This window comes from Camelina sativa, chromosome 16 (genome assembly GCF_030686135.1).
Source record: "Camelina sativa cultivar CO46 ecotype springtype chromosome 16, ASM3068613v1".
Classification (NCBI taxonomy): Eukaryota; Viridiplantae; Streptophyta; class Magnoliopsida; order Brassicales; family Brassicaceae; genus Camelina; species Camelina sativa.
This window is the reverse complement of record NC_141895.1, coordinates 4836707-4860384: the sequence shown is the minus strand read 5'-3', so window position 1 is coordinate 4860384 and position 23678 is coordinate 4836707. Positions and strand designations below refer to the sequence as shown.

The 23678-nt window shown below is 33.9% G+C and overlaps 4 protein-coding genes and 1 long non-coding RNA gene across 5 annotated transcripts; 1 reads left to right on the top strand and 4 right to left on the bottom strand.

Annotated features, from left to right (window-relative positions):
* Window positions 1–2277: 2277 nt before the first annotated feature.
* LOC104749867 (uncharacterized) lies at window positions 2278–3942 on the bottom strand. Its single transcript, XR_761492.3, has 2 exons — window positions 2806–3942; window positions 2278–2727 (listed from the first exon to the last, which is right to left on the bottom strand). It is a non-coding gene; the product is annotated as an uncharacterized LOC104749867 (long non-coding RNA).
* A 3367-nt stretch (window positions 3943–7309) lies between these two features.
* On the top strand, window positions 7310–8183 carry LOC104749866 (uncharacterized). The gene has a single exon (XM_010471579.3). It carries the CDS (start codon window positions 7435–7437, stop codon window positions 7981–7983), a length of 549 nt encoding a protein of 182 aa, XP_010469881.2. The 5' UTR covers window positions 7310–7434; the 3' UTR covers window positions 7984–8183.
* Window positions 8184–13717: 5534 nt separating this feature from the next.
* Window positions 13718–17555, bottom strand: LOC104749865 (cation/H(+) symporter 13-like). The gene is made up of 4 exons (XM_087493273.1): window positions 17033–17555; window positions 15941–16945; window positions 15076–15471; window positions 13718–14809 (listed from the first exon to the last, which is right to left on the bottom strand). Exons 1-4 carry the CDS (start codon window positions 17306–17308, stop codon window positions 13973–13975), a joined length of 2514 nt encoding a protein of 837 aa, XP_087349399.1. The 5' UTR covers window positions 17309–17555; the 3' UTR covers window positions 13718–13972.
* Window positions 17556–17777: 222 nt separating this feature from the next.
* LOC104749864 (putative WRKY transcription factor 25) lies at window positions 17778–20008 on the bottom strand. The gene is made up of 5 exons (XM_010471577.2): window positions 19515–20008; window positions 19205–19312; window positions 18576–19108; window positions 18322–18483; window positions 17778–18244 (listed from the first exon to the last, which is right to left on the bottom strand). The coding sequence occupies exons 1-5, from the start codon at window positions 19749–19751 to the stop codon at window positions 18106–18108; spliced, it is 1179 nt and encodes a 392-aa protein (XP_010469879.2). The 5' UTR covers window positions 19752–20008; the 3' UTR covers window positions 17778–18105.
* Window positions 20009–20068: 60 nt separating this feature from the next.
* Window positions 20069–22016, bottom strand: LOC104749863 (U2 small nuclear ribonucleoprotein B''). The gene is made up of 5 exons (XM_010471576.3): window positions 21788–22016; window positions 21292–21464; window positions 20777–20870; window positions 20587–20660; window positions 20069–20487 (listed from the first exon to the last, which is right to left on the bottom strand). The coding sequence occupies exons 1-5, from the start codon at window positions 21858–21860 to the stop codon at window positions 20218–20220; spliced, it is 684 nt and encodes a 227-aa protein (XP_010469878.1). The 5' UTR covers window positions 21861–22016; the 3' UTR covers window positions 20069–20217.
* Window positions 22017–23678: the final 1662 nt, after the last annotated feature.

Genomic DNA, 23678 nt, shown 5'->3' with positions numbered 1-23678 from the left:
ACAGTTTCAGTCTCAAAATTTTGTCTTTTCCAGTGAGAGACATGTGATAATAAACTTTTTTTTTTAAAAAATAATAGTATAGAAAATGAGGACAAAACACTGTTTGCTCTTAGATTCTTCAATCAATTCGACTTTAATGATGTTAATGTCATAGATAGTTTTCTGTACTATCATCTACTTAAACTATAGTAGTTATAAATTTGTCTTCTAATGAATGTTATAGGCTTATAAGTTATAACTAGTTGGTGTTCCATCGAAATTTGGTTAGAACTCCAGTTATATATATATGTAGTAATAATCAACGACGTTAATTTTTATCTAGTTTACCGAACATTCATTTCTTTTTAAAGATCGGGATCTTATCTGTTCTGTTATGTTTAAAGATAACATACAAGAAAAGGCAAAGATATCAGTTAACGTATCTGATTTTGGATCATTATAATTCATTTTCTAATGACGTTATCTAATTATACATGGATCTCCTTTTCGTGTCATAGCCCGAACGTAACGGAAGCTCTGACCAAACGGCTCCTTAACTGTTTCCCGTAGTAATTTATAGTATTATAGTATCATGTTACATCTTTTTCAAAAAAAAAAAAAAAAGTATCATGTTACATAAGTGTAAGAGCCTTTAGAGGTAATAATAGCGTACGCACGTACGGTTTAAATTCTGATTAAGAACTAAAATAGTATATATGTGTGTGTCAATTAGCAGAAAGGTACCAGAAGAATGCAAACACTATCTATAATCAAGTATCCAAATTTATTTTGTACTTTGGCTACCTTTAGATGTTTTTAGTAGCAAGAGAACCTCAGTTTATATAGGCCTCCAAAATTCGTTTAGATTTCGAATAAAGTAAGAAAAATAATATAGGAAAATTCTTGGGTTCGGGTGAACCTCTCTTATTCACCCTAGGAAACAAATCTTAATTAAGAAAACAAATTATGTAGATCAATCAATTTTAAAAAATTTAGTTATAATATTAGATTACAGTTTTTAATTATTACATCTAAACGCTAACCATTTTTTATAAACTCAAAGAGACATATACTGTAATTTTGTTTAATTGTAAAATCTAAATCCTAATCACTCTTTTTAAACCCAAACTGACATATAATTTTTTTTAATTGTACAATATAAACCCTAAACACTCTTTTATAAACCCAAACCAGCATATCATTTTGTTTAATTGTAAAATCTAAATCCTAACCACTTTTTTATAAACCCAAACCTACATATAATTTCGTTTAATTGTAAAATCTAAATCGTAACCACTCTTTTGTAAACCCAAACCGACATATAATTTTGTTTAATTGTAAAATCTAAATCCTAACCATTCTTTTATAAACCCAAACCGACATATAATTTTTAAAATTATAAATTTAAACTCTAATCCTCTTTTATAAACCCAAACCTACATAATTTGTTTCCTTAATTTATGTTTTCTTTTTATTTTAATTTTGATTTTTATTTTTTAAATATGATATGACATGACATATTATTGTATTCTGATTGGTTAATTAAAAGGGGGTGAAGGAAAATGGTTCACCTTATTTTCCTATAAATACACTAACTACTCATTAGGAAAGACTATCTTTTGTTTTAGCAATTTTTAGGGTTTTTAAGGTTGCTTTTCTGGGTTTGTTGAAACCTTTGTTTGATTTAAGGTTTTTAATAGTAATCTCTTCTTCATTTCTCCTAATCTATAACTCGTTGTTATGATTTCATAAAGATCAAGCTTTTTACTTTGTGTGATCATGATTAGGAGTGAGTAGATATTTTAGTACTTTGGGCTTGGTAGATTAGGGGGATAGATGATTGACTTTTGATGTCTAGGGCTTTATTTATGTGTTTCCTATCTTGTTTAGGGACAATATTGCTAGATAGCCTTGATCAAGCTTGACTCTAGATATTAAGATTTCCATGCCCAAATCTTTGTTTAAGTTTAGATTAAGCTCTCTTGTGTATTCTTAGTGTGTGAGTCTTTGCAGATTTGTGGATTGATATTAATTGAATAGACCAAAGTACTACATCAATTTGGCGTCGTTGCCGGTTTGCAATTGCATTTAACCATTAGGATTTCATCTTTGCTTGAGACTAGACCATTTAATTTCATGAATATGATTAGCTTCATGCATCTAGTTGAGATGATGAATTCACTTTTTCTTGTTGTTACTAATTTGTCTTCCTTGATTCTCTTATGCTTTCAAAGGTACTCAAACCAAAATAAGAAGAATGGAAAAGACAAGGTCATTCAAGGTATTGGTCGTAGACAATCAAACAAGCATTACTAAAGATAGATACTTAACTTGAGGAGTCAATCAGTTTCAATAATCATTACTATAGATGGAATACCTTATAACATAAACTAGAAACAAAAAAAACAAAAAAAATTCTTTAACCAAACTTCCATTAATTAAGCTGATCTTCCACGTGTAGCCTTAGCCTGTAAATGGTAGTGTAATTTGGGAATAAGAGGTTCCCATACTTTCTTCATCTCCTCCCAATACAACATGTAATATGCAGATTCACCCAACGAACGAATTGCGTACGGCTACATGACAACATCACGATGAATCCGTCATCCTCCAAATCGGTGAAGAGTTCTCCAAAACTAGGATCCGAAGTTATCACCAAAAAATTGAAGGGAAGAGGATTGGCGATAGTATGGAAATTAATGTCCTGTTTCAAACATAGAGCTGCTAAATTTTCTTTAAAGGGAATCTCTGTGAATCAGAAAAACAAAAAATTGTAAGAAAAATACACCGAAAAAGGCAAAAAAAAATTAGGATGAAAAGACTTACTTTCTTGACAATCGTCTTTATCACGGTAGGTCAATCTTTTAGGCAGATTACATTCTATTAGGTCAAATTTATGGTTCCCTTTATGAAAGATGCTGGTATCTCCTCCGTATTTAGAAAAATCGCCGTAAATGGTAACCCTACGGAGAAAAAACTTTGGATCTGCCTTCTGGACTGATCGAGTGATATTATCAAAGATATTGGACGCCTGATCTATGCTCTCTAAAGGAGTGGTATCGATTTCCTAAAATACACTCACTCCATAATCCTTGTCTAAATAATCTTTGTAATTTTTCACAAAAGCAGCATCGGAGGGATCCATATAACCTTAAAAAAAAAAGGGGAGGGGGTGGTTTTGGAAAGATGGATGAAGAAAGATTATGATGGATGAAGAGCTCACGATCCCTTATTATATATGGTGGGACTGTTTTTAATGTGCCGACTCAAAGATTAAAAAATATTAGGGTAACAACAGGAACCGTTGGATTGTTTATAATCTACAGTGATCATCGTTGATCCGCGTCAAAAACTATCTGTACCATCAAACTCTTCTTCGTCTATAGTCTCAGCCGTTGGATCTCTCGTGATTATCGTCGATCCGCGTCAAAAACTATCTAAATCGTCAAAATCTTCTTCATCTATAGTCTCAGCCGTTGGATCTCTCGCGATTATCGTCGATCCGCGTCAAAAACTATCTGAACCGTCAAACTCATTTTCGTCTATAGTCTCAGCCATTGGATCTCTCGCGATTATCGTTGATAACTATTTGAACGTTAAACTCTTCTTCGTCTATAGTCTCAACCGTTGGATCTCTCGCGATTATCATCGATCCACGTCAAAAACTATCTGAAACATCAAACTCTTCTTCGTCTATAGTCTAAGCCGTTGGATCTCTTGCGATTATCGTCGATCCGCGTCAAAAACTATCTGAACCGTCAAACTCTTCTTCGCCTATAGTCTCAGCCGTTGGACCTCTCGTGATTATCGTCGATCCGTGCGAAAACTATATGAACCGTTAAACTCTTCTTCGCCTATAGTCTCATACGTTGGATCTCTCGTGGATTGTTAATTAACAATTCCACCCCTTATTTTTAATACATACACAGGCAAATAGGCGAGGCTAGCTTATTTTTAATACATACACAGGCAAATAGGCGAGGGTACTTTTATATAAAAAATCAAGGTAACGTACTCGCCTTACGTCCATGTTATATCTACTGTATTGGGATTTTTAATGGGTAATTTTTGTTATTTTTGTCTAATTTTGTGTATCTATGTAAATATTATTATGCTCTAGCGTGGACAGTACGCTATGTCTTTATTATTGAGATGTAACAATAACATTGATTTTTTTTTTTGGAAAAAAATCATTACTACATATTTACACTATTCTAAAACAATTATATCCATTTCATTATATTAACTAAAATAATTACAGTACATATTCAATCCCCATAAGGTGATTTTGCATATTTCCTAAGCCAATACATAATTAAGCCCAAGAATATTGTATTATACCACAAAGAATATATATTTATTGTATATTTTCAAAAAAGAGTGATGATTAGATTGATATCACAATCAATTCCTTACAAAATCAACCTTTTAAAATGTGTACATAATAATATTTAAAAATTAAATAAAAAATAAAAATAACATTAAACTGATAAACACACAACGTTTGATATATGTTTAATCATGAGTCTCTTTGAATTCCACACACAACTCGAACACTCTTTTCATTCTTCTATCACTTTCAATCTCTCAAAAAATCTCTTAACAATCGGAAAGATGGTATTCACTAAAATTGCTGATTTACGTTTAGGGAAGACCGATTGGAGGATACAAGCAAAGGTATTGAGTACTTGGTTTACACACGATTTTTTTTAGAAAAGGGTTGTTATTTGGCTGATGAAAAGGTAAAAATCATAACTTTCTCTATGCTTTGTACCCAATTTATCATTTTGTTTACTGATTTGTTAACACAATTTTAATATTGGACATGCAAGGGTGACACCAATGAAGCAACTATTGTTCACACTCCAAAAATGAAAAAAATTCTAAGATTTATCGACGAGGGAGACTGGTATGACATTTGGAAATTTCAGGTCATCAATCCAACGCTCAAAGAAAGAAACACACGACATCTTTATCAGATCAAATTTGTGAGGATACGGAAATGATGATACTCGCAGATTTGAGTCCGAATAATTTCTTTCGGTTCAAAGACTTCGAAAACATAAAAAATGGAAGATCGATTGACGGTTCATCTTTTGGTTAGTTCTTTTAAACTTATCAATTTGTTCGAATCGCATTAGATCTATATTTAATCTATTTTTTCTATATATCATTTAAAGATGTTATTTTTGTTTATTGCAACATAGATATATTTGGCTATATAAGTGATGTGAAGCATAAAACAAGCCGTGAGAGTGTCAATGCCGAAACTGGGATAGCCAATGATTCTGATGAAGTAGTTTTTACTCTATTGTATGGTAGGTAATAAATTTTCTGAAATCTATGTTTCTCGCGTATTATGAGTCCCAAGTGTATCATTTGATTTTTAGTGCATCAACGACACTTAGTATAATTAGATTAAAAACCTAATTTAGTTTTTTTATTAAAAATATAGAAATGACACTCTTAAGTGTTATGCAAAAAGAGATTATGCTTGAAAGTTCATGTATTATTGGAAATTAAACGGATCTCAACTTACATACAAAACCGAAACAGTTTTTTGTGTTTTGCAAATTTTGGAAAGTTGGTGTTAGTGAAAATATGTTTCTTTACTTAGACCTTCTTGAATAATAATCTCTTATCAAATTTAAACGAACATATACTAGCTATCTGATCATTATAATTACTTTTAGGTACACCATGCATTGTGAATTGCATTGGCTCCTCAAGTATCTACATAAAACCGAACATTAACAATTTGGAATATCACAAAGCTAAGTAAGTTTAAAAATTAAAATGTATATAGTTAAAATTAATACCAATGTCTTACATTGACTATATGTTCAGCTGTGAATTCGCTGGCCATTATTATATAACATATGTGATGAAACACCAAGATGAAGCTCGAAGAACGTTTTTATGTGTAACCTATGCAACTCTTTAATTAAATATTAGGATCTGAACCTAAGTGTCTAACTTTGTATTAAGCTATTCTTATAACTTTTTGTTTTCTGTCTATTTTTAAATATTATACGACCGAACATATTTTCTGGCTAGACATTTATCGTTATATTTTTTAGATAGTTCATAGTTCGTTTGTCATAACGTCGTGAAATGGTGTTGATGTATTTGAATTCTAAAGATTGATTATCTGTTATTAGCAGGTTGATACATAATTTAGCTAGATTACTAATAGAAAAAAAAATATATAATTTAGAAGGAAAACATGTTCAACCCCTCTACCAAACTCTCTCATCTTATCTATCAACAACTATGGATGTTTAGAAGGTAAACCCTTCTTTTTATATGCAAATTGAAGTATATAGGTCTCCAATACAAGTTCTTGATAATCCAATAAAATATTTTAACCTCTTTTTAAAGATAAAACACTATATTTTAAGATGCCAATTATTAAATATTAAGTAGAAAAAAGATCATATCCTAAAATACCAAAACTGTTTTTTAAAAAAAAATCTAATTACCGCGCGTGCGCTACTCTAGTAATAAATAAAGAGATATTTTAAACTGATGGATGTTATACATAGGTTAACAACTTTGTATAGGTATATGTCACATAGGTTGGTTGTATCTAGTATTCAAAAATCTGTGGTTTTTTTTTCATCTGAAAACTTATCAAATTTACAAAAACCAGTTTAGTTTCAAAAAAAAAATTAGTGTAGTATTTTACACATTTTTGGCTTTTACATTCATTCAGGAGTATTTTGTTTATGTAGTAGTTTTCACGTATAAGAAAAAAAAAATTCTTCTTTTTGGTATCGATTACAAAACCTTTATTATAACGTCAAAATTGTTTGAATATACAAAAAGTCAAAAGTGTAGACGGTCCGAAAATATTTATTAAGCAATTTTCTAATTGGATAATGCATCTACATTCAAAATAAGAGTTGTGTCATATTATTAGTTTGGTGCAAAACGGATAATTCTAAATTGCTATTTCTTTCTGATTAGTTTTAAAATTAATCATATTACATAATATATCCATTTCATCAATCAGATCATTATCTGTTATAGTTGTTAGAAATTAAAATAATTAGACAGGTAGATTTCTAGACCAAAAAAATAATAGGTATTGACCAAACAATGGATATCTTTCATCGTTAAAAGTAGATAAATTCAGTAGAATAACAGAAATAAAATAGTTTTGTATAATGAACAGTTGAACACTATCATATGGATCAAGAAGGGCTGCTTACGTTAATCACAATCAGAAGCAAGGGCGTTTTAGTAATTTAAACATCCGTATACATTTTGGTCAAGCTCTCTTAATCGTTTTTATTCACTCTCTCTATATATATACAAACCTCGTCCATGCCCACAAAGATAACACAACAACAATTACAAAGAACAAACTTAAGAGAAAAAAAAACTTATAAATCCTTCTTTTTTTTTTCTTGTTATAGAAAACTTATAAATCTGTGTTGCAAAGAAGAAGATATGGGAAATAGTTTACGCTGTTGTTTGGCTTGTGTACTTCCATGTGGAGCTTTAGATTTGATCAGAATCGTACATCTAAACGGCCACGTCGACGAGATCACTCGTCCGATGACCGCCGGCGAGGTCCTTCAGGCGAATCCTAACCATGTCTTGAGCAAACCTTGTTCTCAAGGAGTTGTACGTAAGATCTTGATCTTGTCCCCTGAATCTGAGCTTAAGCGTGGAAGCATCTATTTTCTTATCCCGGATTCTTCTTTTCCGGAGAAGAAGAAGACAAAGAAGAGAAAAGATCTCCACCGCCGGGAAAACAGCCAAAACAGTGATCATATGAGTGGTAACAAGGATCTTGATACCATAACACCAAAACATAAGGATGATCTTGATGGTCATTGTTTGACGTTGTGTGAGAAATATTTAGAAGATGTTTTGTTGTCGGAGAAGATGAGTTCCACCGGTAAAGAGAATCGTCACCGTCGGAGACATAGCCGGTCGGCGTCAGTTTCCACGTGGCGGCCTCACCTCGATAGCATCACTGAGGATCTTAATTAGTAGTTTTTTTTTTTTTTACTCTTTGTTAATTAATTCTGTCTCTATTTTCTTAATTTTTTTTTCTTTTGAATCCGGAAATCGGATTTTTATTTAACATCCCCGGGAAGAAAATTTTCGAAGATTTTTATTTATTATGAAGTTAAAAACAAAACTATGTAATGTACTCATGTGGATAAGATCTATGTTAAATTTGTGATCTAGTCTCGGAATGTGGCAGTGAGGACAAGATTCTAATTAAGTTAAGATCATATGAACAATAATAATAATAAAAAAACTTGTAAGCATATGTAAATTGGATCTTATAGGACAGGAATCGAACTGTAGTACAATTAGGAACAAAGTTCCAAAATGCAAAAGAAAATTTTATGTATAACTGAACCAAATAGGTAAATAATAATTTACTAATTCAATATTTGGGTCAAGATCAAGTGAATAATAATAGTTCAGATGTCAAGTAATAATGCGATGACTTCCAATGAAACTGTAATTAAGTCATTATAATATATCATAAGAATCTGTTTAGCATAAGAAGAACTGCATGTTCAACTGTAATGCAACGTACTTAGACCTGTTTAAGACTTTTAAGTTTCGGTGGTTAAATATAATAAGCAATTTTGATTGTTTATTGGGTAATAAATAATGCGAACTCGAGACGGCAGATTAATTAAGGGTCCAAAGAAAAGAGTGTTGAGACGTCAGGGCAATCATGTAAGGTCGTCACATGCAGATGTACCCCATGTAGGTGGACCAATCGTAAAGTCTGTGGAGCTGAAAAAACAAACCCATATGTTTGCTCAAATAATATAATAAAACTTTCAATCATATAAAGAGCAAATAAAGTTAATGCTATTTACTATATATGGACAAATAAATGCAAAGGCCTCAATGATTATACATGAAGGAACCGATAACAAAGACTCTATTTATTATACATATACAGTACTTTTTACTAGTGTTGTTGATGTGCTACTGCTACACCATCCATATGTAAATTCGTTAGAATACATGTTGTATATATATATATATATATTTTTGAAAAAAAATTAGTATGAGAAATGTAGATGGTTTTTAATGGATTATGTTATTAAATTTCCTATCAAGTATTAATGATCTAATCTGATAAAACAAGTAACAACTTTGTGAAATGATATATTAATGCCTACCATCGATTTTCTAGCTGAAATTAGAGTAATTTTTCCAGGATCAGATAATTGATGGATATGTAAAATTTTGTGAATTGATTATGAAGACACTTTTCAATTTTCTTACGAACATTATTGGAGCATAAAACTAAAAGGTATGAGATGGAGACATATACAAGTTAAGAAATTTACAAGAAAGAAAGATAGTATAATAAAAATAATAAAAAAATGAAAGCTGGCGAAGGCATCTGATTCGGCTGTCCTCACATGGATTACCATCCCTTCTAGACACTAATCTTTTCGTTCATCACATCTTGTTGGTATTGCTAGCTTTTTTTTTTTTTTTTTTTTTTTTTTTTTCTGATGGTTAATCCAAAATTATGCAAAAGGCACTACGCTAAAGAAAAAAGAAAAATAAATAGAAGCGATACCAAGCTATATTTTTGTATCAGATATAAATTAAATATAAACTTTGATAAAGGAAGAATATAAAATTTTGATTGGTTTCTACGTTGTTATATATCCATGATTTCAAGAGTTTTTTAATAACCAAAATTTATACAAATGAAACACGATTCTTGTCCACGGAAACCTTCATTGCATACGAATTGTAAAACATCAAATTGGTTACCAAATACGAGATTTGATTTGCTCGTTTCTGTACGCCAAAACACACTCCGTTGAATACACAGTTTCTTTTGGCTTGATTGATACCACATATCTATGTATTTGGGTATGACTAACTAGATTTGTATCTTGATGTGTTCAAAGTCCATCTTTCTCTTTTTGGCCTTTGCATGTGCCCATATTAAGTTTTTTTTTTTTTGTTCCTTTCATATGTCTTTAATTATCCTCATACTTGTGGTAGATGGTTTGTCAATACCAAATTTAGAGGTAGAAATTTGGTGAAGATTTCCAAAAACTGCAAAAATGTGTCCAAGAGTTATCTCTGATGTTTACGTGCTAAAGTGAATATTAAGCACATCATAAATTGCCACAGTAGAGGACTAGGTTGTGAAATAGCCCACTTCACATAGTTCATAGGAAATCTATGTGTTTTGTCCGAAAAAAAACAAGATTTATATGTGATTTCAGAAGCCATGGAAACTAAACCTATGTACTCTGCTTCAATAATATAAGATATGATGTACCAAGCAGTTGAGGGAGTAGCTCGTGATCGATAATCTTGGATGTGAAACAGAGAAAAAAAAAAGACGTTCAAGTCTCAATGGCAACATATTATTCTCAGATTACAAAAGTTAAAAACCAAAAAACAAAGTGAATAACTACTGTCCAACACAGCCACAGGAGGAGGGTTGTTCGAGTTCTGTTGTTGTGGTATTAAAAAGACAATCAGATTGCTGTCTTTTTCTAACACGAAGAGCAGACAGGGACTTTGTGAGGATCGAGCTGCGAACGATCTAATGAAACATGGCTGGGTGGTTATGTAGGAGAAGAGCTTCGACACGCACCGAAACTTCACTACAGATTTCGAACGCAGCCTTACGAGTATCTCCGAGATTAGATCTAGAGGAAGCGACGTTCCTTTACATTTTCTTGCCTCAATCTCTATCTCTTGTTCTCGTCTCTTCTTCTCTTGCTCCCCCATCTTCATTGAATTCCCTTACTGATACGCCCAAAATTCGAGGATCACTCAGCTGGACTAAAAATGATAGAAATTCGCCAAGGTGCAAGGTGCAACAAGAGAGATTTGATGGATTGAGGGGTCGCACAGCAGTCGCGGAAGACTGTTGATATTCCCAACTCCAATCATTGCTAGATATGATACACTAGTCTAGCAAAAGGAGACTGTTGCTTGGATATTACACACCAAGAAACAAAGAAATGTTCTAGACAAAGAACAAAGAGATAGAATCTAAAATGAAAAGGAAAATTGGTTGATTATTCTCAAATGAGATTACATGAGTTTATATAGAGATAGAAAACTTGGTCACAAAGCCAAGTATTATTCTTGAAACTAAAACACAATAAAGATAGATAGTTGAATGAAGATTAAACTCTTGAACTTTGTCTTCCCAATGTGTTCTTCCCAAGGTGAGTTGAACTCTATTTTCGTTACTCCTCTTTGACCATAAAACAAAGTGATTATTTTGGGCTTTCTTGGACTTGAATTAGGCTCAAAGTGGGCTGGACTTGATAGGTATCATCCCCAATAGTTTTTCTCATACTCTCTTTGGCCATAAGCTCTTGAATAAGCCCATTTAGTGCATTTCTTAGCCTTTTATCTTTTCGTCCCAAGGTGAGTTGAACTCTATTTTCGTCACTCCTCTTTGACCACAAAACAATGATTATTTTGGGCTTTCTTGGACTTGAATTAGGCTCAAAGTGGGCTGGACTTGATAGGTATCATCCCCAATAGTTCTTCACATGCTCTCTTTGACCATAAGCTCTTGAATAAGCCCATTTAGTGCATTTCTTAGCCTCTTAGCTTTTGCTCTAGTCATTGGTCCTTCAGGTACAAGCAATGATTTCTCCGCTACAAGCTCCTCGGGTTCAAGTTCAGCTACAAGTTCCTCAGGTTCAAGCTCAGCTACAAGATCCTCTTCCTTAAATCCATCCATGATCACATCACTTACCTCCGCTCTGCAGCAGCTATGCTCTTACCTCCGCTTCCTTCTCCAATCACAAACTGAATCAAACATATTAAAAGTCTTCTAGTCATCACATCGAACATATCAAAGGCTATAACGAAAATTGCAGATCAAATCAAACAAGGAAACCAAATTAAATCGAAAACACACCACATTCACATAAACTGTTTCTCACCAAACCCACAAGCGCTAAGCCATAATTCTCAATTCACTACTGCTAAAAGAATGAAACTTTGGACAAACCCACCATCAAAAATCAATGTTGGATCTAAAATAAAGTATTGAACACAAAAGGCATTTGATTTTATCGGACAAACACTAAGCAAGAGATTCAGATCGAAATGCTAACATAACTCAACAAAAGAGATGAAGGAGAAAGAGATGAAGGCCAAATCACAAAAAAAAATAAGAAAGCCCACTAAATTGTTACTTGTTTTTGATTCAGATCAAAGAATTGAGATGAAGAATTGAAGATGGTGACTCAAACTTTCCAAGGAGGAGTGATATGGAGAAGAGAAGAAGAAATTAACATTTTACCCAAATTGTAAAACCTAGATTTTAAAGAAATTTGGACAGTGGAAATTTGGGCCGCCCACTGTCCAAATGGTTATGTCCAATTGGTCTCAAAGCCCAATGATCATTTCTCCATTTAAGACCATCTTAATTTTGGGCGTGACCATGACCGCTCATAACGAAATGGACATAGACTTGCCCACGGAGTACGGACGGACCGCCCATTTGACAGCTATAATCTTCAATGCCGCTCAGCCCTAATTTTTTTCTTGTCTCGTTATTAATGCAGTTTCTTTCCTTTTTAGTTTATCATCAAAACTTTATTTTTAAAAATATATATATATAGAAAATTGACATTTGCAAAAATAACCTTTCCTATACACAAAATTGCTGAATACCCTAAATTCCAAATAGTAAACATTCTACTTGTCAAGACTATATCCTAATGTAAAATAGAAAATTCAAACCGTAAAAAAATTTCCAAAACTCAATTAACATATTGTATCTGTGTAAAAGAAAACAATAATGAAAATGAGCAAAAAAAAGTAGTTTTAAAGAGGATTAAAAATATCAATAAAAAGATATTTTAACAATTTCTCTTTTTTTTTTAATAAGAATTTTGTTTATTTTTCTATTAAAGTTAGGATAAAACTTTTTTGGTTCAATGTTTTAGTCCATTGTTATTTTCGTTTTCTTCTTTAGCGTGATCCTCAATCCGATCCTCCACTCCTCAACAATCATCATTGCGTTCACAAATTGATCCCCAAAAATAAATGTAAGCATCTATACTCCTGAATATATCCCTTCCATTATCGAGTTAAATCCACTATGCATCCAAAACCCGCCTACAGCCGTGTGACACAACACACGAAGCTGATCACACCAGCTCACCACAACACCCAAGATATCTTCAATAGCCTCCTTCAGCTTCGATACGCCCTCACAAGCCACCCAAAGGAACGTACTCCGTTGTCTATCAATCCTCTCGTTATTTCTTTTCCTTGATCACACTAGCTCTGATATCATATTAGATTGTGGATTTCTAACTTAAAAGTAATTAGTAATGAGTAGAACATATATCTTAAATAAGACCATTTAAGATCTTACTCAACTTCCAATGTGTGAGATATTACATTTGTGTAAATACAAAAAAAAACAAATATTGTTTGTATTATTATAAGAGAGAGAAATCTAGTAATAATATAATAATAAAGTCATATAAATTATATTTATAATAAAGTGACGAGAGAATGTGAAATAAATAGTATAACATATTATAATATTTTAATCTATAATATTTTGATCTTAATTAGTTTTATCTCTTCTATTTTTTTTTGTCACCATCCTAGTTTTATCTTAAATGGTGAAATTAAAAGAGTGAAAATATAGAAATACTTTTTGAGCATTTAATAATAAAGAAAAAAGGGTCACATATCCCAAAAAAAAAAAATGTCAAGATAATAGAGATTGTTGGAATATTTTTGATTACCTACCCACATATTTTTACAAAATAATTTTTTTATTTACTATGTTGATCTCTTAGTAATATATATAAATGAAGACAAAAATAGCGAACTACAACTATAACATGATGACATCCTGAGACTCAATTCGATACCAAATGCATCTACCTCTTAGATACATCTATGTATAAATATCTCTAATCATGAACTTATAAAAAAAGAAAAAAAAAAACTTCAAGATTTAAGACAGCTGGCTACTCTAGCATTTACCGAGATCAATGGTAGTGAAACCTTCTTCAGCAGAGAAACGTGGTTGCATTACCGTATCACCAATCTTCTGATGATGCTCGACCTTAGGCAATTTATAACTTTCGTCCATGGCCAGTGAGTCTCCTTGCTGCTGATGAACAACAAGCACCGAGAAATGAAAATCCGGCGACGTCAACATATCTCCTATCACACCTAACTCAGGGCACTCACTCCAGTCCGTCAGTCCATACAAGACCGAAGACTCTAGGTCGTGGTCTCGGCCCACTAATACCATGTCATAGGCATCTCCCAATGAGCTAATCGCTTGCGTCGTCTCCACGCCATCTCTCACTATCTCTTCTACGTAGTGAACTCTCCCTTTGTTCGCTGCGTGGCTCTTGAAATCGCTTATTAGGTTGTACTCGGACATGTCGCTGTAATCCTCGTCGTGAAGGGAGCTCTTGTGACGGAAATGTATCATAGTGACGTTAAGATCAGGCTTTTCCGCCATCCTCATGCATAACGCGAGCGCCTCCGCATCATCCTTTCCTCCAATGAAGAGCACCGCCACGTTTTGCCACGTATTAGTCATCAAGACAGAGCGTCGTCCCTCAGTCTCTCCTCGGTCTATGAATATTGCGACTGAACAAGGTGCAGCTTCCAACACGTTAAGGTTTATGCTGCGGACGGGCCCGTTGACTTGTCCGACTGTCCCGTCAATCGCGTACTGCTTGTGGAACGGAATCACGATTAACGTCGCCTTCTTGTCAAGTGCGAGCGTGCATACGTCGTTGTTTATGCTCGAATAAGGCGCTGCTGCTGTAAAGTGTTGCGCCATGAGTGCTCCCTGACATAAGATTAATAATTATGGTTATCAAACTATATGTTACTTTTTCTTCTTCTTCTTCATTTTTTTTTTTTTTTAAAAGTATATTTCATTTCTATAATATAGTGGAAGTAGGTTTCAGTTGTTAGTTTTGTATTTACGTTTACTTTTATGCCACGATTGTTTATTTGCGCTTACATCGACGTGTATGCTCTCATGTTAATTATGATGGTTATATTATTGTTATACACTTATACGATGAAAAAAAAAACGTTTAGTTGTTTTACCTGGTACTTTTGCTCGAAACGCTGGAAGGCGTTTACGATGTGTGTGGACTGAGCCGTGTTAGGGTCAAGTTTGTTCATCTGGTGGTGCGGCGTGAGAACTGCGTGTGCTCGACCTTTAAGCTCGACCAGGTGTAACGTGAAGAATGAGATCGGGTTGAACCGTGTCGGGTAAGTAGCTTCAAGAAGATTAACCATGGAAGGAACGTTTTCAACATTGTAGAGACCAAGGAGAAGACGGAGCTGAAGATTTTGCTGTCTTGTGTTGAGGATTGTTCGTTTGCTTTTGCTTTTGTAACGTTTCGAAGGGTCGTAGAGGTACACAACGAGGAACCGCGATATCCCGGTTACCGTCAAAAGCGTGATGATCACCAGATTAAAGCATTCTGTGTCAACAACCTGGAAACCAAATTCAACTTTTTACCGTAAGTTAAAAGAAATTATACGAAGCATCTAAGTTCAACTCATACACCGTTATTGTTAAAATGAGTTTTAACACATTATAGAGACATCTAATATCAGATTACTAAATTGTTGACAAAAAAAAAATATTTAGAAAATATAAATATACATATATGGCTAGTGTCAAAATGAGCTTACTGGCTCAACTCAACTCACATTGCCATTGTCAACATAGATTTAAACTTGTATCTGAAAAACCTAAACTAAGTGAAGATAAACCGATTTCTTTTTTTTTTCATCATCCAAACAAACCTACATATCTCTTTAAGTCCTAATCAAAACCAAAACGGTAACAAAAGAAACCACAATTTTTTCAGTTTTCTTGATATATATATTTTATAAAACAAGAAAATCTGAACCAAAACCAAACTGAAAACACAAATCAATTAAGACTATTTATATTCACCTGAGCGTCTTTCCAGACGATAGTAGTGTAGACTTCGATGATACCTTGACAACACATCAACAAGGCCAAACAAAGCGCGTCTCCGATCTGCGTTTTGCAGTAAGCAGACGCAGCCGCGGTACCAAGGAACTTGCACCCGTAAGTGATCAAGAGAATGACCTCAACCATTACCACATGGTTCTCATGGCTCTCTGTGATCTCAAAGAAATTAGTTTGCAACCCACTAATAGCGATGAAACATGGGAGGAACAAATTCGAAGCAAATATCTCGAGTTTGGCAGCAAGTTCCGTGCCTAAAGGCGGACCATCAGGTAGCGAAACACCAAACCAAAACGCTCCAAACGCAGCGTGGACCCCCATAGCCTCTCCGCTAAGGCTAGCCACAGATAAAAGAAAGAGGACCGGGTAGAACGGAACTACGTCTTTATTATTCGTTGATTTGGTTTTCCTCTCGGTGAGCCATACTATCAAAGGTCTAAAGAGGAAATGAATCACCAAAAGAAGAAGAACGATCATCAAAAGCGCGCAAAAGCTATTCATAGTCCGCTCACGCGTGTAGATATTAAACGCGAGAGCGACGAACCAGCTACAAACTTCGCAGACCATTGAGCAGTGAGTGGCTAATCGTCCTAACTCGGAGTTAAGGATGTTAAGTTCTGCTAAGACCGTGGTTGTAACCGGGAATGAAGTCATCGAGCTCAAGGATATGGCGCTGCTTGTACAGCTAACCACGTCGCTGGGAAGTCCCAAAGTTTTACTAAAGAACATAACCGTGAGGCTGCCAAGGGAGAAAGGGAAGGCGTAAGAGGCTGTACCGATGAGGATGGCTTTAGAACCAGCTTTTCTGATAATACTCCCATCAATTTTGAGCCCGAGGAGGAAGAGATGGATGACGAAACCGACGTTGGAAAGCGTTTGTATTATGATCTTCCCTTCAGCGGGAAGAAACATGTTCATGTATGTTACATTATGTCCTAGAAAAGACGGTCCTAAAACAACACCTGTCTATACATTACACACACAGTAATAAGTTTCAACACACATTTTGTTTTGCAATAAGAGTACAGTGAATATAGTATTCGAAAGTTATACCAACACTTGAGCAGTGATCATTCCTTGTTTTAAAGGTTGAAGGACGCGGAAGATAAGCCTAGAGGTAACGATGATGACTGACATTTGTAGCATGAGAAGAGGCATTGCGAATTTGAGAGGGTCATTGTTCATGAAAATACCTCTTGAGGTCATCATGTTTTGTGCTTGGCACACAAGCTCTTCCTTCATGAATGGACCGTGCACTTCACCCCAATACGACGAGTTGGCCTCCCCTCTGCCAAACGTCAACAACTCCATGGTGTTTTCTTTATCCATTAAAAAAAAAAAAGCGAGTCTAGAAGATAGAGAGGGAGAGACCGAGAGAGGCTAGGTTTGGGGAACTATCAAGGTTATGTAATGGAAAATGAGAGATGCAGCTTTGTGCAATGTCAAATGTTAATGGTATAGAGAAGAAAACAGAGGACTCTGTTTTTACTTGTGCTAATTGGTTCTATGACTTTGGTGAGGTGCAAGAAAGAAGAAACAGAGACAGCGAGAGGAAGAGAGAGAGACATTGGTATGTGAGAGAAGGAAAAAGAAAGATGAGCCTGTATTTGTTGTTTCTATTTATTATTTCTTTCTATTTTTACGTTTGGTTAATATTCTTTCCGCATAATCTCCACCATTCTAAATTTGTGGTTTTGGTTTCATATCTTAGTTCTAATAATGGATAAAGAAGTTAAGATTTGAAATTAAGTCTTATGATATGGAGATAATATACTAGCTAGATGTGTTGCACCACCAATCAAGCAAAGTGGGATTACATACCATTATTATTAGCTTATGAAGCTTGAATGTATAATGTACACAAATCAAGAAAAAGACCAAGACTCAAGAAATAAAATGGACTCTCAAGTGTTTAAAGTCACACAGATGAGAAAAGGGGTTCTGTAAGGCCCATGATAAAAAAAACTACTAAACACCACTCTGTACAAAACAAAGTACTGACTGTGTAACAAACAAATAAACAAACTGTATTGAGCACAAAAGATAAGCCATAGTAAGAGTGTTTTTTCTTTCTGATCCAAATCCTATATGAGATTACTAATGACTAAGTCCCAAGAATATTTATATTATGAGCGACGTAGCGCGGTTGGGATATCATGATTGTGTCTTCCTTCATAGGTAGTGAGAACCGCTCTATCGTCAGCTGCGGATCTTTCCACTTGCTTCCTCACTCCACAACCTTGGTATGTGCACTTGTAGTAGCTCCTGATATAATAAAAGGAAGTGATTAGAAAACATGAAACAAGTTTACAATTTGAGAAATTAAGTTTTGTATAACCAACCTTGGATTAGTATTTCCCTTGACAACTTTTTGACCATACTTCCTCCATCTAAAGCCATCTACAAGAATATCAATGTCACTTATTGTTTGAACCACAACTCTTGGTTCTTTCACTCCTCTGCTCACTTCAATAGACATGCCTTCATCTTCACCTTCTCTTTTCCTGTTACACAACACAAAAAAGATTTAAGTCAATTCCAAACCCAAGTACAACAAACGTTTTTGCTTCCACTACTAATTCAAGAAACTACTTACATTCTCTTAATATCAAGTTGTTCATCCTCATCCTCTATCTCACCATATTCTGATTTAAAGCTTTTCTGCTCAAGATCACTATACTCAAACGAAATCGAAGAATTCTCTGATTGATCATGTGGTTCACTAACAACAGAAGCAGGATTCAACAAACGCCTCCCATTAACCGATGATGGTAATGAAGATTGCGATGGTCTCTTGGTGAACACAGGCTTAGGATGATTATGACCTCCTTTATAGATGATCTCAGTGATCTGTCCATCAGAAGCAGTCTCAACAATCTTCTTGGAAACACAATTGGGATACGTACACTTGAAGTAACTCCTCGGGTTCTCGCTCTTCTTCACTTGTTTCTGACCGTACTTTCTCCAACCATAACCATCATTTGAGTTCCTACTCACCATGTATGATGGTACCTTTACCTGACGATCCGATCCAAAACTTTGGTTGTTGTTTTGTGTTGCAATCTCACGAGGAATCATCTCCTGCTTCTTCTGCTGGTGATCTTGAACACCATACGTTTCTTGCAAAGCCTGAAAAAATAAAAAGAAAGGAAAGTTCGATTCAGTAACAAGAAAGTGTAGTTGCTTGACTTGATGTATCGAAAACGCTTTTAAGGAAACACTTACAGAAGATGTGTTTAATGGTTGCGGTTGCGGTTGTAGCTGCCATGGAAACTCTGAGTGATTGTTTGAGCCTTGAAATGGGAACGCTCCTGTTGTTGGAGATATCAAACTCTGCAAGTAAACAAGACACAACACACAAAGCCAAACAAACCTTTAGATAAGTTTTAGTTTGAAGACAGAACATCATAGATTATAAAGATTTGATTTTTTCTTTTTCTTTTTCTTTTCCATTTATACTAAAAGAAAAAGAAATAGATGAGGAAAGATGAAAGCTTTGTTAAAAAAAAAAAAAAAGAAAAGATGAAAGCTTTACGTGTGAGGAGCTGAGGAGGAGAGGAGAATCAAGGAAATCGGAAAAGGTGAAGTTATGAGAAGATTGTGAAATCGGAAGAGGGGGTGGTTGAGCCGTCTTAAACTTGGGTAAACCCGACCCAGTTCTCTCCGGGTAATACCCACCAAAGCTAGAGCCGGAAACTCGCAAGTCTTCATCATCTTCGTAACAGTCAACGCCGGTAGAGGCAAGGAGGTCGGTGAAAGAAGTCGAAGACATGATGGTCTTAATTAAAGGAGACAACTTTAAAGCTTTCAGAAACAGAGGGTTCGCTAAAAACGGAAACTTTTTATTTTATTTTTAAGAAATGATCTCTGAGATGAAAAGAGATTTTAGATTGGGTTAAAGACGACGACGGTGGCGTATTGAGCAAGGTTTTTTTTTTGTTTTATCTCTCTCTGTCTCTCTCTCTTCTTGTCCTTTTCTACTTGGCCTAAAAATTTCATTTTTATAAAAATGGTTGACTAGTAAGATATTCTTTTTTTTCCGATGGGTCGTCTCCTAAATTGTGATAAATCGTCAAGTGTGAAACCGCGTTTCAAGGGTCTCTATCAATGGATTAAACCAAACCGGAACAATCCGTTAAAACAATAGAACCGTTGGTTATACACACCAGGTTGGTTGGTACAGTACAGTAATGTCATCTCATCAAAGACTGATAAACAAAATAACAAAACAAAACTCATCACTTCTTGGCAAAAGAGATGACCATTGGATTATGGGGATTGATTTTGAAACCTTGTAGTGCTTGCATAGCCATGGAAGACTGAACATCGTCTTCAAACTCTACAAAGGCGATTCCTGGCTTTGCATCGGTCATTCTTATCTCTTTGAATCCAGGGTACTGTTCGAAGAGAACCTTAAGCATGATGCTTGTTGTCTCGTGCGGGAGGTTTTGAATGAAGAGTAAGTTGTTTGGTGGCATCGCATCTTGCCCACTCGGCTGGAACGAAGGCTGCAATACAAGACACAGAGATAATCAACATTATTTCCAGGTACAATAGAATTTAACCAGAAGATTGTTCTGAAGAAGGTGGTGAACAAGAACACTTACCGGAGGGACTCCGTTATTGGCACTTGGGCCATTAGCCATGTTTGGTCGTTGAGTTTCTTCACGCTTTCTTTCAACTGAAAGTAAGAAATGTAGTTTAGTTAACTTCAGATACAATTGAAAATTTCATAAATTATCATTGAACCAACATCTAGACAACAAAAACGCGAAAAGAAAACACAAAGTTTGAAACCTTTCTCTTCTTGCTTCCTCTTCTTATCTTTTGCAACGAAAGTTCCTTCAGCTTTAGTAATACAATCTGCCTTTGCTTTTGCGTATTGTAAGCGCTGCAACCAAAAAAGATCACATCAAAAGTATGATAAATAAATCTCAACCTGAACAGATCTATCTATTTGAAAACTTTACAAACACCCCGAAAGAAGTAAGATTTAGCAAGTAGTATATGTTAAACAGATCAAACATTTTGGCAGTAGGCATCACGAGAGAATGTGATTGAGAAGGTCTATAAGCATAAAAAGCAACAGAATCTAGACACACAGATAACTAACGATTACATTGGTGATAAAAAGGGTCGAAGGTTGCACTGTAAATTATTAGTAACCACTTAGAGACAAACAAAACCATTTATGCACTTTCAATCAATCTAACACAACAAACAAGAAGAATCCTTTCATGGAAATTATAACAGGATTGATATACTCAGAGATAAGAAAAAAAAAAAAAAGTGATGGATACTGAGTTACTGACCATAGGCTTATCATAGAAGGGGAAATTTTGCATCTGGCGAACGGCATTACTAGCAGCAGTGACTTCACTAAAGGTAACCCAAGCTTGTCCACGGAGTTTAGGAGTCTTCAAAGCAACCACATCAAGTATCCTCCCAAACTGAGAGAACAAACAGTAAATAGATCTCTTCAATTCTGAGGAAACACACAAAAACCAGGTTAGCTACATACATCAAAATTGATACTTCCCTGAGCCAAACAACACTAATCCTCGCCTAAAAACATCTTCCTCATAACCTCGTCAATTAGATTCAATACACGATTCCGAAACCCTAGAAGTTCGATACGAGCACTCCAAACAACAGCTAAAATCAAACGAAAACCTAACTCTAAGGCATTGTAGAAGCTCAAATAAGATGGAATCATTGGTAGAGGAAGCTCATTGAGGTTTCTCAACATCTACGAGTTTTTTGAGATTTAGTTTTACGAATTAGATAGATAGAAGAGAGAGCTTTTACCTTCTTTCTTGATCTTTTCGTTCAGGTTTTTGATGTAGACAGACTGATTCGGTGGGATATCTGCTGTTAACATCTTCGAGTTTGAGCTCCGCGAAGACGATGACGACACGAGACTGATGAAATTTAGAGAGAGAGAGCCCTAATGTTGGGGAATGTGAGTAGAGAAGCCGACGAAGAAGAGGGGTTAAGATTTAAGAATTTGAGTTTTAGAACGACGCCGTTCTTGTTTGCTGTTCGATTCGATCCCCAAATTTTTGTACCAACGATAATGAGCGTACCGGACGGACCGGATTTTGGATTAAATTCGACCGGATAGACCGAATTGAATCCGACCGGAAATCAGATGAGTGGTGGTAGGATTGGACTTTTATTATAAGATTGTGCAAAATTCGACCAAAAGTCTTGTGAAGCATTTTGATTCAAAAGAACATGTTTTGACTAATGTTTTAAAATACTACTAGATTTTTAACCTGTAGTACACACCAATCTATATTTTTTTATTGTTTTAGTTATTTTTAATCTATAATTTCTGTTTTGTTAGTTTTTGAAAAAGTTTTTTTAATAGAAATGTGTTATATTCTTGAGTGTATTATAGGTTATTTCAATATTGATTTAAAATTTGCCTAATCTCTAGATTATTATTATATGGTAATAATTTTTTTGTGTGGAAAACACATTTATAATAAAATTTGGTGGATTATAAGTAAAATGAACATATATATATATATATATATAACATTAGGAAAGAAATTTTGGTACTGATAATTGTTAAATATTTAATTAAAATCTAAATAATCTTATTTTGGTCGATTTACCGTATTTAAGTTTTTGTTTTTTTTGGCAATTTTCTAAGGAGTAAGATTGTAAATAAAAATTTAAATAACCATAACTAAAAAGGTAGAACATAAAATTTACTTCTAAAATATTAATATAGATACCTGATTTGATCTCAATATTCATGTAGTAAGATTCATGAAATACCATCTTATATACAAAGTTTGGTATATTGTTAATTATGCGGGTGTAAAAACAATATGTAAAATTTTAAGTAGTTTTTCAAATGTTAATTTGATATATATATTTTTTAATATAAAAATCTGAATTTAGAATTCACACACTTCATCTCGCAATTCAGTTTAACAATATATGACGTCATAATAAAATAAAATTTACTTCTATGCACTAATCCAAAAAGGTAAGCCTTATTGTTATCATATTAAAATAACTTGTGCATTATATCAATATCAAAAATTAGTACAAAATAATTCTCAAAGAAAAAATGAAAACTAATATTATCTCATATTTAAAAAACTAACATTATCTTAAACTCATATGTTCTTTTTCGTCTACACTCGTCTTGTGATGAGGGAAATCATAATTTCTTCCCTATTTATATGTTTTATATGCTGTAATCTCATACGAAATAATTTTAATACTTTTCCAAATAATTTTAAATAAAATTATACTAAGATTATCATAAATTAATCAAAACTTCATATAAGTTCATTATTTTTTGTCAAAATTTTATGCAATCCTGAAAATGAGAAGAAGAATAATGAGGTAAATTTAATAATCCCAAATTAATGAAAACAGAATATATTCATAATAGGTAAACATATGTTTTAAGTTATATAAACATATTAACTTTTTGAAAAAGGGTTGCCTCATAATTAAATTCTGACCTTAAAATTAGAGAAAATATGAGATAGTTTACATAATTTTCGTGTATCTTTACTTTACAATATGAAACATCTTCATGAAAACACCTCATATTTTTCACACAAAAAAAATCTTTACCAATAGAACAAATTTTAATTAATGCTTGTGTATTTAAAGAAACCATATTTTGCTATCAGACAATTTAGTTATAGAGGTGAGTGTTTACAATCTT

Bases quoted from the DNA above. Each gene is read 5' to 3' on its own strand.
- LOC104749866 (XM_010471579.3), top strand. From the start codon at position 7,435: ATGGGAAATAGTTTACGCTGTTGTTTGGCTTGTGTACTTCCATGTGGA.
- LOC104749865 (XM_087493273.1), bottom strand. From the start codon at position 17,308: ATGGATAAAGAAAACACCATGGAGTTGTTGACGTTTGGCAGAGGGGAG. The intron at 16,946-17,032 runs GTATAACTTTCG...TGTAATGTATAG, and splicing joins TGATCACTGCTCAAGTGTTG to ACAGGTGTTGTTTTAGGACC. The intron at 14,810-15,075 runs GTAAAACAACTA...ATCTTATGTCAG, and splicing joins GTTTCGAGCAAAAGTACCAG to GGAGCACTCATGGCGCAACA.
- LOC104749864 (XM_010471577.2), bottom strand. From the start codon at position 19,751: ATGTCTTCGACTTCTTTCACCGACCTCCTTGCCTCTACCGGCGTTGAC. The intron at 18,484-18,575 runs GTAAGTAGTTTC...GTTGTGTAACAG, and splicing joins CAACTTGATATTAAGAGAAT to GAAAAGAGAAGGTGAAGATG. The intron at 18,245-18,321 runs GTTGGTTATACA...TTATTATATCAG, and splicing joins AAGGGAAATACTAATCCAAG to GAGCTACTACAAGTGCACAT.
- LOC104749863 (XM_010471576.3), bottom strand. From the start codon at position 21,860: ATGTTAACAGCAGATATCCCACCGAATCAGTCTGTCTACATCAAAAAC. The intron at 21,465-21,787 runs GTAAAAGCTCTC...GTGTTTCCTCAG, and splicing joins CGAAAAGATCAAGAAAGAAG to AATTGAAGAGATCTATTTAC. The intron at 20,871-21,291 runs GTCAGTAACTCA...TTTTGGTTGCAG, and splicing joins CCTTCTATGATAAGCCTATG to CGCTTACAATACGCAAAAGC.